Below are 18,464 nucleotides of genomic sequence, written 5' to 3' on the forward strand. Positions count from 1 at the left end.
ACAAGATCACACATAATTCAATCATTTGCTTTAGTGTAGCTACAAACAAGATTAATGATTATTTAAAAAATAATAATAATAACTCATTTTTATTATGTTATAGACAATTATAACTACTCTTTTTTTCTTTTACCAATTTTCATATTAATATTATTTTAAAATTGATATGATTACTTTATTATTTTAAATTTTATATTATTAGTTTATATTTGTAAGAAAATCTTTATATTAGAATCTAATTATATATTATTTAAGAAAACTATTATTAATTTATATTTTTTTTAGAAATTTTTTATATTAGAACCAAATTATACATTATTTTAAAAATAAATTAAATTATATTTATAAGAAAAAAATAATATTATAAACGACAGCAATGTATACCAATAACAATTTAATCTAATCAGATAAAATCTTTTTACTTTCACCACATATCTTATCAAATGTAATTATCTATTATTTAGATAATGATTTCAACATATTATGTTATTATCATTGTTGTTAATTTCAATCTAATCGGTCTCATAAACTTTACTGCCCTGCAGGTACTTTTTTTACTTTGATTATATATCTTATCAAATGTAAATTTACATGATAACATATGCAGATTTTAACATATTATATTATTATCATTATTTTCATACAATGCAATCTAATCGGTCTCCTAACCTTAACTGTCCTGCAGGTACCATTATTGCTCATACACTTGGAAAGATAACGGACAGGTTCAGAACGAACAGCTTAAACATCATAGACTAAAGCTTGAATTAATTTCTTCCTTAGTGTGTGATAGTGTGTGATGTTTAAGGCTGGCCGGTTAAGAATAAGGTGCAGTTGAGTTAGGAGGGAACGAAGCAGTGTTAAGCCCGGCCACGATTCTTAGCCAATATGGAAGCTTTGAAGTTACTGTCTCAGGCATCATCTTCTTTAAACTCTTTTTCTAAGAAGCCCAGTTTGGAGCATAACCTCTACAAGCATGGCACTCACTTTTCTAAGCATTCTCTATGTTTGTATCAACAAAGAAGAAATTCAATCAGTTGCCTCACAGTTAGAGCGTCAAATTCTCATATAACTTTGAGAGAGAGAAATGGGTCAGTGAAAGAGAATTCATTGTGCAAGGGACTGGGTATACTTGATTTTCTCAAGGCCAAAAACATTTTAGTCACTGGTGCAACGGGCTTCCTTGCGAAAGGTATTCAAACTCATGCTTGTTTCAAAGGAGATCAACTATATTTTTTTGTGATACCAAGAGCTCTTACAATTAGAATGTTGTTTCTCTTGCTTACACAACTGATTTTGGATTTAAATTGATCCATGATAGAGTATGGGCACCAGTGTTGAACCTTGGATAATTTCTCATCTCTTGAAGAGAAGAAAGAGCGGACTATTTTGATCAAAGTGAAGAGATTTCTACAACTCATGATAGTTTCAAGTAAAAGTGTTTGGATTTGATTGTGCTCTATGTTTTTGCATCGAAGTTGCGAATCATACTATGTGATTCATTATCAGAATGAGTATGAAAGAGCACAATCGAATCCAAAAGCTCTTACTCTTGACCATTTGATTTTAACATTAACAAATTTCTATGATCTATCAAATAAAATGAATGTTGATTTTGGATTTGCTTGTGTGCAAGCTTTTACATCAACATTTATATCATCTTTCAATTCTTCTTTTCTTGATGATAAATCATAAAATGTGATTTGAAAAATTGATGTAAAAACTTATATAAAATCAAATTCAGAAACAACGTTCACACCATTTGATTTTTTCCAGTTCATCTTGTTTTGATTTCTTGTTTTGATTTGTCGTACTGAAATATGAAGTAGTTCAAGTGTTGTGATAATTTTGCATTGATGCTTTTCATGTAAAAATGTTTTTTTTTGCATGGAGATTTTTGTTTTTGTTTTGGGTTTTATAGGTTGTGTCCCATTTAAGAGTCTAAATCTCATGGGTTTGCCATTTGCAGTGGTGATTGAGAAAATTCTAAGGACACAGCCACAAGTTGGAAAGCTCTTCCTTCTTATCAAGGCTAAGGATTCAGAGGCTGCCTTGCAAAGAGTAAAGGATGAAGTAAGTTGTCATGTTTATTCTGCCATAAATCTCATATAATTTCATGACAATATATATAAACTTAATTGCACAGGATGAAGGATGAAGCAGGTAAGCTATGATGGGTATTCTACAATAGTTCGTGTTCTCATTAAAATGTCTAGAGAAAAAAATCGGGAATGAAAAAGTTTTGAGACATAGAAAGTAATAACATACGTTTGGGAATAAAATTATTTTAGAGTAGAAGAATTTTCAGAGGTATAAAAAATTGATAATGTTCAATAGGTCAAAGAAAGCTTTTGAGATTAAGATTCTTTTATTTAATCTTTATATTTATACAAGGGTTATTAATACAACAGATTCAATTAGATGTCATTATATGACATTTTTAAATATAGACTAAAACTTTACTATGAAGTCTTTTGACAAATAATAGTTATTTTAGTTTCTTTGGAGGAAACTCTAGATTACTTCATATTTCAAATGGGCTGTCCTAAGATCATTTGCTTTATCTTTGTAAACATTACCTAAATGTAATGAATACAAATATACCATTCATTCTCTTGAAAAGATTCTTATAAATAAGTACTCTTAAAGAATAGATTAACAATAGATAATCAAATCTTGAAATAATAAAATACCATGGAAATGTATTCTTCTTTATAATGAAATAACTTAATAAAAACCAAAACACCTGAGATTGACAACTTCATTTTCAATGCTCATCAGGATTATGCATTACCATAACTATTGGACCATCATTTTGACATAGGATGTTTCGTTGTTTCCTCCAACAGATAATTTGGACAGAGTTATTCAGAAATTTGAGAGGCATTTATGGAGATCAATATGAGGAGTTTGTACTGACAAAACTTGTCCCTGTTGCTGGTGATGTTTCATTGGACAATCTTGGAATGGAAGTTGATATTGTGGAAATGCTTGCACGCAATGTAGATGTAATCCTCAACTCTGCAGCTCTCACTTCATTTGATTCCAGGTCAGTTACTGTCTGACATGCAACAAATATCACACGGTACAAAGATTGTTTGAGGCTTTTCGAATCTCACACTTTAGTTTTTTTATCTATGCTCTCTATATAAGCAGATCATCTTTATATAAAGGATTAGGAGAGTTTACAACTAGGGGAAGATATTAGGAAGGTGGTTTATTAGATTAATTTGGTGCATCTAGATCTCTTAAATTTAAGTCGAGTTATATCAATTTTTTCTGTGTACTTTCATAGATGATTCTAAAGTTTAAGTCAAGGTTTGGAAGTTTGGCATTTAAGGATCTCTTGTGGATGAAGTGGTCCAAAAGTGTTATTTTAAAACACTTGTTTGATACCCATTATGTTCACCATCTCACACACCCAAAAAATCAATAAATATGTTCACCCCTCAGTATCTAGCACAGTCACAGGACCTCCTAACTGCTATAGGGTCTCTTCCCCTAGTCACTATAATTATCTTTTAAATCTATATGTTGGAAATGGTATGCTCTCTAATATATGATGGATTAGGAGTCTACAAGTACTTATTAAAATTATTTTTAAAATTTATATATTCAAAATGGTATATCATATTTTGACTAATCATTTTGTTGTCTATTTATATGACTTAGGTTTTGGATAATATTACAGAATAAAATGAAATCTTGTATGTACAAGAGTCTAAAAAGTGATCATTTTCAGCATCCTTTTATATCTACTAAAAAATGTCCAAATAACCATACTCTACAACTACCTTAAAAATTGTCAATGCTTATACACAAATGTCCAAACGAGTACAAAGGTGGGTGAGAATGGTAGTAATTAAGTTACACAACCCCTCCATCACTACATTAGTATATCTTTTATTGACCTTTTTAAGGTCTTATGCAAGTTCAACTTTTGGATAGTAATGAAGCTCTCTTGTGTGCACATGGGTCTTAAAGTGGTCATTTTAAGAATACCTACTTAAATGTGCCTTAAAAGTTGTACTCTAACTTAAAGAATACCTACTTAAAGGTGTCTTAAAAGTTGTGCTCTAACTACATAAAGAATTGTCAATACTTACATACAAATGTCCTAATAGACCCTCACTAGGTGTGCTATGGGTATGAGACAAGTTGTACATAAAAATTTGTCAAGACTTATGTACAAATGTTCTAATAACCATGGCTAGGTGGGCTATGGGTACGAGGCAAGTTGTACGTCTAAATTTATTAATAGGCTCTTATAGGTGGGTTATGGGTATAAGATAAGTTATACATCTAAATTTATTAATGGACTCTTAGTTATCATTGCTTTGGTTGCTTTTAAATTGGCAATTGGGACATTGGGGAAGCAAGAAATGATTTGTATTTGGATAATTGATGGTACCTGTACTCTTCCTCTAATGTGGTTGATCACTTTTATAAGTTTTTTCTTTTTTCTAATAGAATAGTTATAATGTTTGAATTGGGTAGGTGATGGTATATTGTTCTTCTAATGTTTCTATCTAATAAAATAAAATATAATAGTTATATGTTCTATTTGAATAAAATATAATAGTTATATGTTCTATTTGAATAATTGATGGTATGATGTTTTTTTTAATATAATTGATATACTTATGTCTAATATAATAGAAAAAGTTAATATTTAGAATATTTGAGGATAATTAATCTAAATGTAGAATCATTTTGAAAATTGATGATATTAGTTTTTTAATAGAAGAGGATCAGATCAACGAAACTGCTAATTTATTGATAAATATTAAATATTTCTAAGAAAATTTTCAGAAATGAAAAACAGATTTTTAAATTTGCAGATCTCATAAATTGTAGAAATTTGTTAGCTCTCGAAGATTCTGGATTTTAAACCTGGCATTTATATTTATTATTTAGGTATGATGTTGCTTTGGAGACAAATACAAAAGGGCCGTCTCGGCTCATGGAGTTTGGAAGAAGTTGCAAAAAGCTGCAACTCTTTCTGCATGTATCAACAGATAACCTTTATGTCATAATTTATACTTCCTTCTTAATGGAAGCAACACATTATTTACATTCTGAACATTACATTGCTTTTGCTTTGTTAACCTACAGCATATGTCAATGGGCAAGGAGAAGGTAGGATTGCCGAAAAACCGTTCAAAATGGAAGATTGCCTAACCAAAGGGTTAGAAGATTCTCTAGCTTTGAACATTCTGAATGAATTTGAACTGGCCAAAATTGTTCGACCTTTTCATGATGATGGCATTTGCCAAACAATGAAAGACATGGGTTTGAAAAGGTACAGAACGAATTCCTGAGCTGCTTCTTGATTTGTCATATTCTATTTCAATCTTTATAATCTACAATCCGATTTATCTTTAAGTTGTTTCTGAGACGAGAATTCCCAATATTTTAGTAAATAATATATTTTTACCTCGTGAACTTTTCAGGGCAAGAACATATGGATGGAATGATGTTTATGTGTTTAGTAAGGCGATGGGAGAGATGTTTTTAGACCATAACAGAGGAGAAATTCCATTGGCTATTGTTAGACCTAGTGTGATTGAAGGAACCTACAGGGATCCATTTCCTGGATGGATAGAAGGCCTTCGGTAAGAGCAGACTTAAACTCATGAATGTATCAGTTATTTACAACTATCTGGTAAGAACAATCTTAAACCTCATGAATGTGACAAGTATTTACTAGTTTCTGGTACCTGTCAAAGTGTCTTTGAAGATAATTTGTAAGAACGATTTAAAGTTGTTTGTGCCATCTGTATTAATTTGGGTTAACATTATTATAAGATTTTTTTAAAAGCACTAAGACAAATCTAATTCATTTTAGTTGAAGTTTAATATATTAAATTGTTCAACTTCTAATGTACAAGGCAAGCTTTCCTGGATTATTTAATTTCTGATTTGCTATTAGTCTGGAATTCCCACTTCCTTCCCTCCTTTTCTATTTGGTTGGTAGGAGGACTTAAGGCATTTATTCTCTTTAAAGGAGTTCATCTTGATTTTTTTTGTTGGTCCATTCTTTCTTTCTTCAATGTAAAAGTGTAAAGGTAAATGATTGTGTTGACATATGTCTTTTAGATTTAATTGTGTCAAATTTTATTAGCATCAGTATTTCAGATCATATTGAATGATTTATTATCAAGATGTAAGAGAACTGTATGAAGAAAACGGTCTACAATTTTTGAGAGTTTGATTCTCAGCATCCCAAATTGTTTAGCCTTGAAACAGAGTTATCTCCCATGAAGGGTTTCAATGGTAGACTTTAGATTTCCAGGGTCCATAGTAATTATGTTGTGTATTTTTGAATTTCAATGTGTTAATTTTATTTGTATCAACATTTCAGATCATACTTAATGATTTATCATCAAGATATAAGAAAGTTGGATAAAAAAACAATCTTTCTAACTAAAACATGAATATTCTTAAAGATCTATCATCTACAAACTACAATGTAAAGAAATTAATAATTTTAAAACTATTCTATTTCGTAAAACTAATTTTTCCACATTCAAAAATAAATTTTATAGAAATTAATAATTTTAAAACCATTCTATTTCATAAAACTATTTTTTCTAGATTTAAAGATAAATTTAATGATGTTAGAAATTTTAATTTTCAAAAATTGTTATGATTTTATGATGTTAGAGATTTTAATTTTCAAAAAGTATTAAAAAAACGCTTTAGGTTTTATAATGTAATCAAATTTTATTTATTGCAGACTAAACATTTTATTAAAATTCAATTAATGCAGAATGGTGGATCCAATAATTGCCTACTATGCAAAAGGCCAGCTCTCTGCCCTCATTGCTGATCCAGATGTGGCTTTTGATATAGTAAGTATCACCACACAATATTAACAGTTTTAATTGAATTGTTTTGACAAACATTAATCATAGTCATAATTTTCTTCACGTATTTATAAATACAAATAATATAAACTTCAGGTTCCAGTAGATATGGTTGCAAACGCAATACTTGCAATAATGGCAAAGCATGCTGGTAAATCTGGGCTGGAGATTTATCAAATGGCTTCCTCTGTTGCTAATCCAATATTTATGGGAGAACTTTTTGAAATGTTTTACCAATATTTTAAAGCCCACCCTTATGTTGACATGAGGGGTAAACCAGTAAAAGTAAAGGATTCTCTCAAGTTGTTTGGAAACATGGAAGATCTCTCTTCTCAGCCCATAAACAAATCATTAGATGTAAGTTGCACTCGATTTTTTTTTAATGTAAGTTGGATTATAATTTGTTTTAATAATTCATGATTATATAGTTTTTTAAAGACATATTTGGAGAAAGTTTAATGTGCACGTGTTTTCTTATTTTAAAAAAGTTCACAGTTGCTATTCAGTTGTCTTAATTGATACGAGTTTCTCAGAAACATGCATATATGAATTGAAAATTTGAATCTCAATTAATAATCCATCCATAGAGGAGTCATTCTGGTGAAACATATATCAAATTAGTTCTATTTTTCTTAATTTAGTCATTTTACTTAAAATTTTAGAACATTGATTACAACAATGTGTGATGATAATAGACAAATAGTGGGCACCCTTTTGTTCAAATGGAAAAGCAAGAACGCATTGCCATGAAAGTAAGAGCCCGTCTGAATAGACACATTGGCAGGATATACCAGTCATATTTTACTTGCAGAGCAAGGTATTTGATAAAATTCATTTGACTGTTTTTATTGTTCTTCTTATATTAAGAAATTATCTCACGAGAATTGTATTTATTTTGATTTCAGATTTGATAACTCAAACACGAATAAGTTATTCCAAGAACTCTCCCAAGAGGAAAGGGAAATATTTGGATTTGATGTAAATACGATAGATTGGGATGATTACATAATGAAGGTTCATATTCCGGGACTCCTTGAAAATGTCATCATGGAAAAAAAAAGATGAAAAAAGGCTTAGATGATAAAATAGGTTTATCAGGACTCAGGTTATTTAATGTTGGGGTGATTTTATGGCACAGCCTACAGTACAACTTATATACACCTCTTTTGAGTATATTCCCGTTTTTACTGGTGTGCTTGTTTTTATAGATTGTCTTAATTTCTTTTAGATTGTTCAAATATGTTGTTTATATAGATTCTTAGCAAGTTTGAGGGAGTTGTTTATAGAAAATTCTATGTAGCAAACTAAAATCTAGAGCAATATTTTGGAGAGTTTTTTATTAAAATTCTCTACTATTCTTAGTAGTTAGTATTTTATTCTACGTTGGTGAGAATAGATGGTTCTTCTCCAACTATGCATGCAAAGAGATCTTAATCGTTTTATTCAGGGGAGAGCTACAAGTTGAAAAAAGTTAACGGTTTTTTTTTTGCGCAGCCATGATCGCCCTGTTCTAGTTATTCCTCCAGCGGCTGTTATGGAGGACATTGAATATTGGACCAAGCATGCTTTGATTTGCAAATTTCTTGGAATCCGGATTTCCCTATCTACTCTTGAGGCATGGATCCGCCGCTCATGGCAGGTGGAAGGCGATATGGAGATTATGTTGGCAGGGAATAGTTGTTTTTTTGTTGTATTCTCTTGCATGTCTGATTGTAATTGTGTTTTTGAAGGAGGCCCTTATTTCTACAACCATGTGGGGTTATTTATCAAGCCCTGGCATTCAGGATTTAATTTTGCTGAGGATCTCCCTTCAACAGTGTCAGTTTGGGTTCGCTTGCCTCGCCTTCCCTTGGAATTTTGGTGTGAAGACATCCTCCGGAAAATTGCTGCTTTTTTGGGAAAGCCGACTGCGATCGCACATCAATCCCTCGATAAAAAGGTTATTTCTTATGCTAGAATTTGTGTTGAAATTAATTTGAATAACCCATTACCAGATTTTTTGGAAATTTGTCTTGGGGCTTCTTCCTGGGTGCAACAGTTAGATTATGAATCCCTCCCTTTCCACTATCATATTTGTCATGAGTATGGTCATCTACAGCATCAGTGCCCCCATAACTTGACTTCCAAAGGAATGGATTATTCTACTACTGGCAATGGTGGTTTGGAAGATTCTACAGGGAAAGGACAATCTCAGATGGCTAATACTACCATGGGGATGAATCCGCAAGATGCTACAGGTAAGGGTAAGGCTCAAATGCAGGATAAGGATGGATTTACCCCTGCTCGCCCATGAGCTAAGGGCCGTGGTTAGAAGAGGCCTTTGAAAGAGAGATTATCTGATTCAGGTTTTAATCGCGTTGAGGTGCTGGATAGTATGGTTCTAGAGGAGGGTATTCCTCCTCCTATCTCTTCTGATCCAGTTTGCCCAGATGAGGGATTTGTTCCTAATGACACTTGTGGGGCATCCCAAGTTGTAGTATACCAGAACTGTGAGGTCCCTGTAGCTCCTGTGATAGAGGCTCCTGTAATAGAGGCTTTGGTGACTCCTGCGGTGTTGGAGGATAATGATGTTGTTCTGGCTGACCTAGTTAAGGATGTGTTACCATCAGGTAAAGGCAAGGGATCTCCTCTCCCCTTGGGGTTGATGCCTAAACCCTTTAAGTGCATTTCTTTTACTCCCCCTCTAAGAAGTGGGCGCAAAATAGACCAAGAGAAGATTAAACTCACAGGAGATATATTGATTGAGTCTGGTTCAGTGAAACCTTTGGATGCTCATTTTCCCAATTCTACCCAATGATGATTATTCTCTCATGGAATGTTAGGGGGTTGAATAGCATCCCTAGACAAAAGGCTATTCATAATTTGGTGGTTGATCATAGTCCTGATGTTTTTTGTATCCAAGAGACTAAGCTCCCTATGGAGTCTATGGTCCAACATGCCTCCAATTTTTGGTCTCATGACCAATGCCAGTGTGTTGAGGCAATAGGCAGTGTTGGTGGTTTAGCTATATTTTGGGATCTGCAGAAAATTTCTCCCCTTGGCTAGGTGTCTTCTCGCTCAGCTCTCTCTATGGTAGCTTTTGCTCTAGACTCAAGAGAGGTAATAATGGTTACTAATGTGTATGCACCTGTTGATCTTGTGGGAAAGGAGGAACTTTGGAACCATATTCAATATGTTAGAAATTGTCACCCTTATCATCCTTGGGTGTTAGCAGGGGACTTCAATTCAATTTTAAGTTTGGAGGAGAAGCATGGTGGTTTGGCTAGACTGGGGCCTTCTTCTGCTCTTCTTCGGCAACATATATCTCTTTTGCATCTCTTTGATGTTAAGCCTTCTAATAGTCTATATACTTGGAATAATTGAAGGACTGGAGCTGATGCTATCTCAGAACGTTTGGACAGATTTCTTGTTTCTTGCTTCTGGGTTAGTGGCACTCTTACTCTCTCTTCAGAAATCCTTGATTGTAGGGGTTCTGATCATTGGCCAATCAATTTTTTTGCTATCGGGGCTTGTGTTCCAAAGCATCCTCCTTTTAAGTTCCAGTTGATGTGGCTTCGTGACTCCTCTCTTCATGATTTTGTTTTATGTTGGTGGAAAGATGGTGCTCCTACATATGGTACTGCAATGTACTCATTTTCTAAAAGGCTTCAATATGTTAAAAGGTAGCTCAGGATATGGAATAGGCAATGCTTTGGGAACCTTCACTCTATGAAGAGGCTTGCTCAAGAAGATCTTGATGTTATCACAAGGGAGATTAGAGATCGCGATTTCTCTAAGGATCTTCGAAGGGCTGAATCCCTTGCTTCTAGAGCTCTAGAAGAATGGGAGCTTCGAGAGGAAATTTTTTGGAAGCAAAAGGCTAGAGTTGATTGGCTCCAGGAAGGTGATTGGAACACTGCCTTTTTCCATAAAATAGTGCAATCTCGCCAGAATCAGAGCAATATCTCTTCTTTGGTTAATTCTCAAGGTATCCAACTGAGTTCCTTGCCAGCTTTGTTCCAAGAGGCTACTCGGTAATTTTCTACACTCTTATCTCAGGACTCTCCTCCTGCTGATAATGAAGAAAATATTATTTTGTCTTGTATTCCTTCCCTTATCACTCAGGAAATGAATGATTATCTCATGCATCCAATATCTTTGGAAGAGCTGGAGGAGGTGGTCTTTGGCATGCCTAAGGGGAAGGCTCCTGGTCTTGATGGCTTTCTAGTTGAGTTCTTTTAGGAATTTTCGGACATCATTAATCATGATTTTTTGGAGGTGGTTAAGGAATCCTATTCTAGCAAGCAAATGCTTCGGGCTTTGAAATCTACATTCTTGACTCTTATTCCTAAGAGAGAGGGTGCTAATCAATTGGAATTTTTTAGACCAATTACCTTATGTAATGTGGTTTATAAAGTTATTACTAAGTTGATTGCTAAGAGAATTAAAAAGTGGCTTCCCATTATTATCTCAGAAGAACAAGGTGGTTTTGTTGCTGGAAGACAAATTTTGGATGGGGTGGTTATTGCTACTGAGGTTATTCACACTATGGCTACTTCAAGGGAGAGAGCAATTTTTGTTAAGCTGGATATGGCTAAGGCCTATGATAGAATTAAATGGAGTTTCCTAAGGAGTATTCTTCTTTCTTTTGGATTTAGCTCTGACTGGGTTAGTTGGACTATGAGTTGTGTTGCCTCTTTTTCTGCTCTTATTAATGGGCAACCTTCTCAGTTATTTGGTGCCTCTAGAGGCCTCTGCCAGGGTGACCCCATCTCCCCATATCTTTTCATCATCATGGCTAAAGGCTTGGGTAGATTCATTAAGTACCAGGTGTCCCAGAATTCTCTTCAGGGGTGGCGGTGGGGTAATGGCTTACCTTCTCTTTCCCATCTTCAATTTGTTGATGATTCTGCTCTTGCAGGTCTTGCTAGGAACAAGGAAGCTGAAGCCTTTCGACATGCTTTGGACATTTATTTGGCAGCTTCAGGCTAGAAAGTTAATGAGTACAAATCTTCCATTTACTTTTTTAACACTCCTGATTCTATTCAGCACAGGATTGTTGGTATCCTGTGCTTTCAGATTGGGTCACTTCCTTTGACTTATCTTGGCATTCCTATTGCTGTTTCTAGGTAGCCACATCTCTTTTTGAAAAATTTGATTACCAAGCTTCAAGATAAGGTTAATCATTGGACTCATAGATGGCTTTCTACTGCTGCCTAGGTTACTCTTCTTCAAGCTGTTATCCAAGCTCTTCCTACTTATAGATGTATGGTTCAAGCTGCTCCTATTTACTTCTCAAGGAGTTTGATGCTCTCTCTTGACAATTCCTTTGGAGTGGTAATTTGTGCAGTACTAAATGGAGCTTGATTAGTTGGGTAACTATTTGTAGGCCTAAAAAGGAGGGTGGTCTTGGTCTTCGATCTGCTCTCTTGAGTAGTCAAGCATTGGCTGCTAAACTTTATTGGCGATGGTGCTCTGGACAACATCAACTTTGGGCTCGTATTATCACTCATAAATATTTTCATGGTGTTGATCCTTGCTCTGTTTCTACACTTCCTCTTGAAAGTCGTGGCTCAATGGTCTGGCATACTTTGAAGACAGGTGCAGTGTTAGTCAAGAGGGGTTTGTTCTGGATATGTAAAGGAGGTTCTTAGGGTTTTTTTTGGTCTGATGCTTGGGATGGATTCCCTTCCATTTATCCATGTACCCTCATCTTCAGTCTCTTTGTGACTCTTTTAATGCTGCTAGATGGGATAAAGTGGCTCATTACAAGACTCCTTATCGATTGGGACCTATTGTTGGCTACAGATGGAAGCATTCTTCTGATTGGCCTCCTAGAGGTACAAACATGGATCGTCAGTAGCTTTCTCAGATTCTGGCCTCTAGAGAGTGTTCCTCTTTGCTCGGTCCAGATGTTTTGGATTGGGGAGGTACCTTGTCTGGTAAATATCATGTCTCTGTTGGGTATCAGGAGATAACTAGACAATTATTTGGGGATGCTGAGGTCCCTTGGTGGAAGCAAGTTTGGAATAAACTCTCTTGGTCCAAGTGCAATTTTTTCATGTGGCTAGTGGCTCACAACCACTGTCTTACATGGGATAATCTTTGTAAACATGGATTTCAGGGCCCCTCTTTTTGTGTTTTGTGTGGTAATGGGGAGGAGTTTGTCTCCCATATGTTCTTCCATTGCTCCTATTCTCTTCAGCTATGGCACATTTGGTGAAGTACTTGGGGTTGCTCTTGTAGGCATGCTTCCTCTTTTCTTGAGTTTTGGGCCCACTTGGGAAGTGCTCCCTCCAAGTCTTCTCCTCTCCATGCTGCTTGGATTGCTGGCCCATCATTCTTGCTTTGGCATATATGGTTGGAGAGGAATCGTTGAATATTCCAAGATGTTCGGCTTGGTGTTTTGCATCTTTGGTGGAAGATTTTACATTCTCTTCAGGAAACTATTCTTGTGAAGTGTGAGCTAGATGGGGGTATGGATCCGGTTGATCTTGCTATATGCAATCGCCTCAATTTTCATCTTCAAGATGGGCCTACAGCTCAAAGGTTTCCTTCTATGTCCAGGCAGCTTCAACATCAGAGGAAGGGTCATGTAAATTAGGATGGGCATTGGACTCCTCCTCCCTGTGGAGTTCTGAAAATTAACACTGATGGTTCTTCCCGAGGGAATCCAGGCCCTACTGGTATTGGGGGAGTGGCTCATTGTAGTTCTAGGGATGTTAAATTCTTTTTCTCGGTTCATAAGGGTGATTTCACTAACAATCTCATGGAAGCTCAAGCTATTTTATATGTTGTGGAACAGTGTGTGAGTCTGATTCCCAGGTGGTGGTGAACTTGCTTTCTTCACAGGAGCTTGAGGATGTTAGTTGGCAGATGGCCACTGTTGTTAATCATATTATTCTCTTCTCTACCTCTTTTCAATTCATTAGGTTCATGTATATTCCTCATGAATGGAACAGAGCTGCTGATTGTTTAGCCAAATGGGCTTCTAGTCATGATCCGAGTTGGAATATTATGGATAGGAGGAAACTTTCCTTTGAGATGGTGCAAGAATTTGATGATCTTGTTGCTCAGGATCGAGCTCCTTGTTGTATTCCTTTCTGTCTTAATAAATTTTTACAACTCTTTTCCAAGTAGTTAGTAGTTTAATATTCATGGTGTTGTTGATTAAGTACTTGAGAGGATGTTACTTGAGAAGTTTTTTAGATGTATTTATTAAAGGGAATATATGATTATGAGATGTTTGTTATCTATTAAAAGAGTAACTGATAGAAGTTAATAATTGTAAAAAAATAAATTTATTATTTTACTTTTGAAAATGATAAAGTAAAATATAATTGAAGATAAATTTGTAATTATTTAAATGTGTTTTTTAAAATGTATATATAAACATCTTTATGAAGTTGTTTTAATCAAGAAATTAGATTGTATTTTGATAACAATGGGTTTATAAAATTAAGAGTGATTGCCCACACACTTAGGAGGACTAATTAGATTCTACTTGCCCCTTCCTCTCCTCAACTTAGGAGTGGTTTCAATACCTAAAAAAAGTTTAACAAAATATAATAATTTGTTCCTACTAGTAACAACATAAAACTATGTTGTATTTTATATTGAAGTATATGGTAGAAGTAAAACTAAAACTCATTTAATTATACATGTCAAAGGTAATCATGCTATATTAAATTGTTTTTAAAAAATGATCTTGAAAAGTGCAATATAATTTAGTGAATTTTTGATAAGTGTTCTTAAGTTAAGGTTAGAGCTAAGGATAGAGTTAGGGTTGAGTAATGGTTAGGATTAGGGTTAGGGTAGGTAATATAGTTATAGTTAGGGGTAACATTAATATTAAGAATAGAGTTAGATTTATAGTTAGAGATACAATAAAGGTTGGTGTGAGCAACAAAGGTAAAAATTAAACTTGAGGTTAGGGTGGGATTAAGACTAGTGATAGAGATAAGATTTAGGGTAAGGGTTTAAATAAGGATTATAAACAATTCAAGTTCATGTTATAGGTAGGACTAAAAATTAAATCAATAGGTATTTAAATTAGGATTGTGATTTGTGTTAAGGTTAGAGTTGTGATTAGTATTACAATTACAATTACAATTAGATTAAGTGTTGTGATTAGCAATGGATTTAGAGTTATGATTAGGTCGTGTAAGTTTTAGATTTTTTTTTTTGAAACAAGATGTAAAATACTATTTATCATAAAAGAATCATTACATAGCAAGACCAAAAATAAATCTTGAAAAATTAGATAGCATCTAAACAAATATCCTATCAAGGAATCCAATAGGAATAAACATAAACTTTATCATGTTATCCATATCAACCTCTCTATTGTTTGAGAATGTTCTAGGGGCAAAACTCATTAATTACCAACATTTCGCCTTTATATGTTAGGGGATCCATTAACAAAACAATTAGTCACCCTATTCCATTCCTTAGGAATGTACGAAAAAAAAAGAAGTTTAAAGAGTTACTTAGACTAAGGGTTTACTTGACCACTAAAGCTAACTACCAAATTACTACTTGCACCCTTTACTTTTCTACCAAATCAACCAAAACCTGTGAATTTGACATAGACAATTTTTCTCTAGCCTAAGTAGTAAGAAGAAGAGCTTCCATGAAATTATTCATTTGTTATCCTTTCTAACTAGGAAAGAGAAACAAGACAACCATAGAGATATCTCTTGTAATCTCTCATATCCTAGTATGTCCAATATTCCTCATAGCATACCTACAAATCATTGTCATAAATGCTTTATTACCACATTTGAGTAAGTTCAAATTCATAATATTAACAATATCACTAGGATCTATATTAAAAAATTAGTGCACTTTAGATAAGGTCTCCTAAAGTATGTAGATAACTCTACCATAATGGATATGCCATCATTTTCTTATCCTAAAAAATATCTCAATTTCTTTTTGGATATGCCATCATTTTCTTATTGTTATAAATGTTTTATTACCACATTTGAGTAAGTTCAAATTCATAATATTAATAATATCACTAGGATCTATATTAGCAAAATATTGCACTTTAGATAAGGTCTCCTAAAGTATGTAGATAACTCTACCATAGTGGATATGCCATTATTTTCTTATCCTATAAAATATCTCAATTTCTTTTGGATATGCCATCATTTTCTTATCCTAAAAAAATCTCAATTTCTTTTTAACTAAAGATACCAAATAATGAATGCGGTCCCTATAAACAAGGAAAATTAGGGGTTTAGAAATAAAAATGATAAGCTAACCATAAAAATGCTATAACATCTTTCAAACAAAAAAGCATTATCTCATCAATAAAGAACTATGAAATCAAAATTGCATAAATTTAACATAAAACACAAAAAAATTCTATGCAAACCCTTCATCCCACTCCATTATTTTTCTTTCTCCTCTAGTTAAATGTTTTTATGAATGTGAACAAGTGCAAAAATATGATTAAGCAAGGATAATTCAATGGAATAACAATAAGGATACTAGAATATTGTAGTTTGTTGCTAGTGAAAATGAGTATTGAGAGCACAATATATAGATTTTTAGTGTCAAGTGAATAGACACAAATAAAAGGATGTGAGAGGACAAGGGTGAAGGAAAGGAAAAGTCAAGTGAGAGCCAAAAGGACAAGGCAAAAGAAAAGAAATAATGCAAGTAAGATTACAAAATGGAGATAAAATTTAGAGATATCAATAAATATTAATTTATTAATTCACCTTCATATTGATAATCAACCAATTAAATAATATTCATTTAATTATTCCAAAGGATAAATAAGACTAATAAATGCCATATTTATTTATCTTCAGGAGGGCATATTAGGATAAGGGGTATAATATTTAAGTTATTATATGTTAGAATGTTTAGAATAACTAGGGGGTGAATCAGTTATCCAAGGTCCAAGTTTACCAATTGAACAAACAAACACTTAAATAACTTCATATCTTAACATTCAATAGCTTGGTCTCTATAGTCAACTTTCAATAAACATAAACTAGCAATCCATTGTCCTAAATATAACAAACTTTGTAGAATGTAAACATTAATAGTAAATTACCACATATAACATCCACACAAGTTTGACACTAGGATTTAACGTAGAAACCCAATTTGGTAAAAACCACTAGCAACATGTCACCAATATTTTCACTCTCTGAAGTGAGCTTTGTTAGGAGTCAAGCCTGTTAAAGGTTACAAATGACACTATTAAATGTGACCTTGTTAAAGGATTTAATCACCCTGTTAGGAGTGGCCTTTTTAGAGGACTTTAGAACATTCCATTAGAATGCCACCTTGATTAAAGGATTTACAGATAATTGTTAGGTCAACCTTGATTAAAGGATTTTAAGCCTGACACAATGGTTAGAAAGTAATAATAGGTTTTGATCTATCAAGTACTACTTAATTTGCAAATTCGGATCTCATTTTGGCTCACAAGTTGATCCACTGATAGGCCTTCATAGTCATCTCAATCTCTAATTCACTTGGCAAACCTTCAAGAAATCACACTTCTCATCTTCTCAACTCTTCTCAACCTTTTGTTTAAGTTCACCAATCAATAGCATCAACTATTGCTCCAACCTTCAACTACTTGATAAGGTTAGCCCTTGTATCTCCTTAAATAAGTAATTCTAATATTTTGTCACTTAAACACCACCGTAGATCTTAGGGTTATGATCAAATTTGACACATACCATGAATTTATCCACCTTGGATTGTTTATCCTCTTCTTTTCTAGAAACTTCTTCACAAATCCTTAAATAGAAATGTGCAAACATAGTTTCCCTTGATTTAAATGTTCTAGATCATTCATCCTTATCTTCAACACGCTTTCCATATTCCAAGAAATCAACTCTATCGACTGAAAATTATGGTTTCTCATAAACTGTTAAAATGTTGTTCCTCGACAATCACTATGATCCTACCCAGACATCACTAGGTTACTCAGTCGCTACTAGATTTATTGTTTGGCACATATACTATCACTCAGTCAATACTGATGCTCGATCAACACTATTTCTACTCGGCACTAAGTGTGGCTTGGTCGACACTAGCATCACTTGACATATATTTCGAGTTCCTTAATCTTATGCTTTGTTGCTCGGTCAAGCATGTGCATGAGATCTATCTTTGATCTATTCTTCAAGGCTTTATTGTTACTATCTTCTCCACTTGTAACATGATTCAAACAAACACTTTATTGTGTCAAAGTCTAACTAATCAAGTGTCCATTTGTAGTTTCCTCTCCATAACTCAACCTTTCCTCTAGTTGCTTTTGTTATGACCAGCTTCTCAAATCCTATTTGTCAATCAAATAGATATGACACTCAAATCAGATAGAAAATTGTCTCACCAATAAGGTTTGGCATCAATGACAATATAAAAATTGTTCCAATTGTAGTTTCCAACAATTATAAACCCCTAAAATGGACCAAGGACAAGAAGACGAGGATTAAACAACTAACAAAACCTTAATTGGACTAGTGAAAAATGACAAAATTGATAAGACATGATGATATCTTAACAATTAATTAAATAATTTCCATTATTTGATTAATGTGTGAATGAAAAAAATTGACAAATGATAAAAGACCAACCATG

At 33.6% G+C, this 18,464-nt stretch overlaps 1 protein-coding gene across 1 annotated transcript; it reads left to right on the top strand.

Annotated features, from left to right (window-relative positions):
• The first annotated feature begins 885 nt into the window (after positions 1-885).
• On the top strand, positions 886-7,934 carry LOC149555962 (fatty acyl-CoA reductase 2, chloroplastic-like). Its single transcript, XM_089833709.1, has 10 exons — positions 886-1,192; positions 1,970-2,073; positions 2,850-3,049; positions 4,918-5,012; positions 5,110-5,302; positions 5,454-5,615; positions 6,773-6,854; positions 6,966-7,226; positions 7,565-7,686; positions 7,775-7,934. Exons 1-10 carry the CDS (start codon positions 889-891, stop codon positions 7,932-7,934), a joined length of 1,683 nt encoding a protein of 560 aa, XP_089689835.1. The 5' UTR covers positions 886-888.
• The last annotated feature ends 10,530 nt before the right edge of the window (positions 7,935-18,464 follow it).

The sequence above is a fragment of the Cupressus sempervirens genome, chromosome 5 (genome assembly GCF_028749045.1).
Source record: "Cupressus sempervirens isolate cs-2001-9-10 chromosome 5, ASM2874904v1, whole genome shotgun sequence".
Taxonomy (NCBI): Eukaryota; Viridiplantae; Streptophyta; class Pinopsida; order Cupressales; family Cupressaceae; genus Cupressus; species Cupressus sempervirens.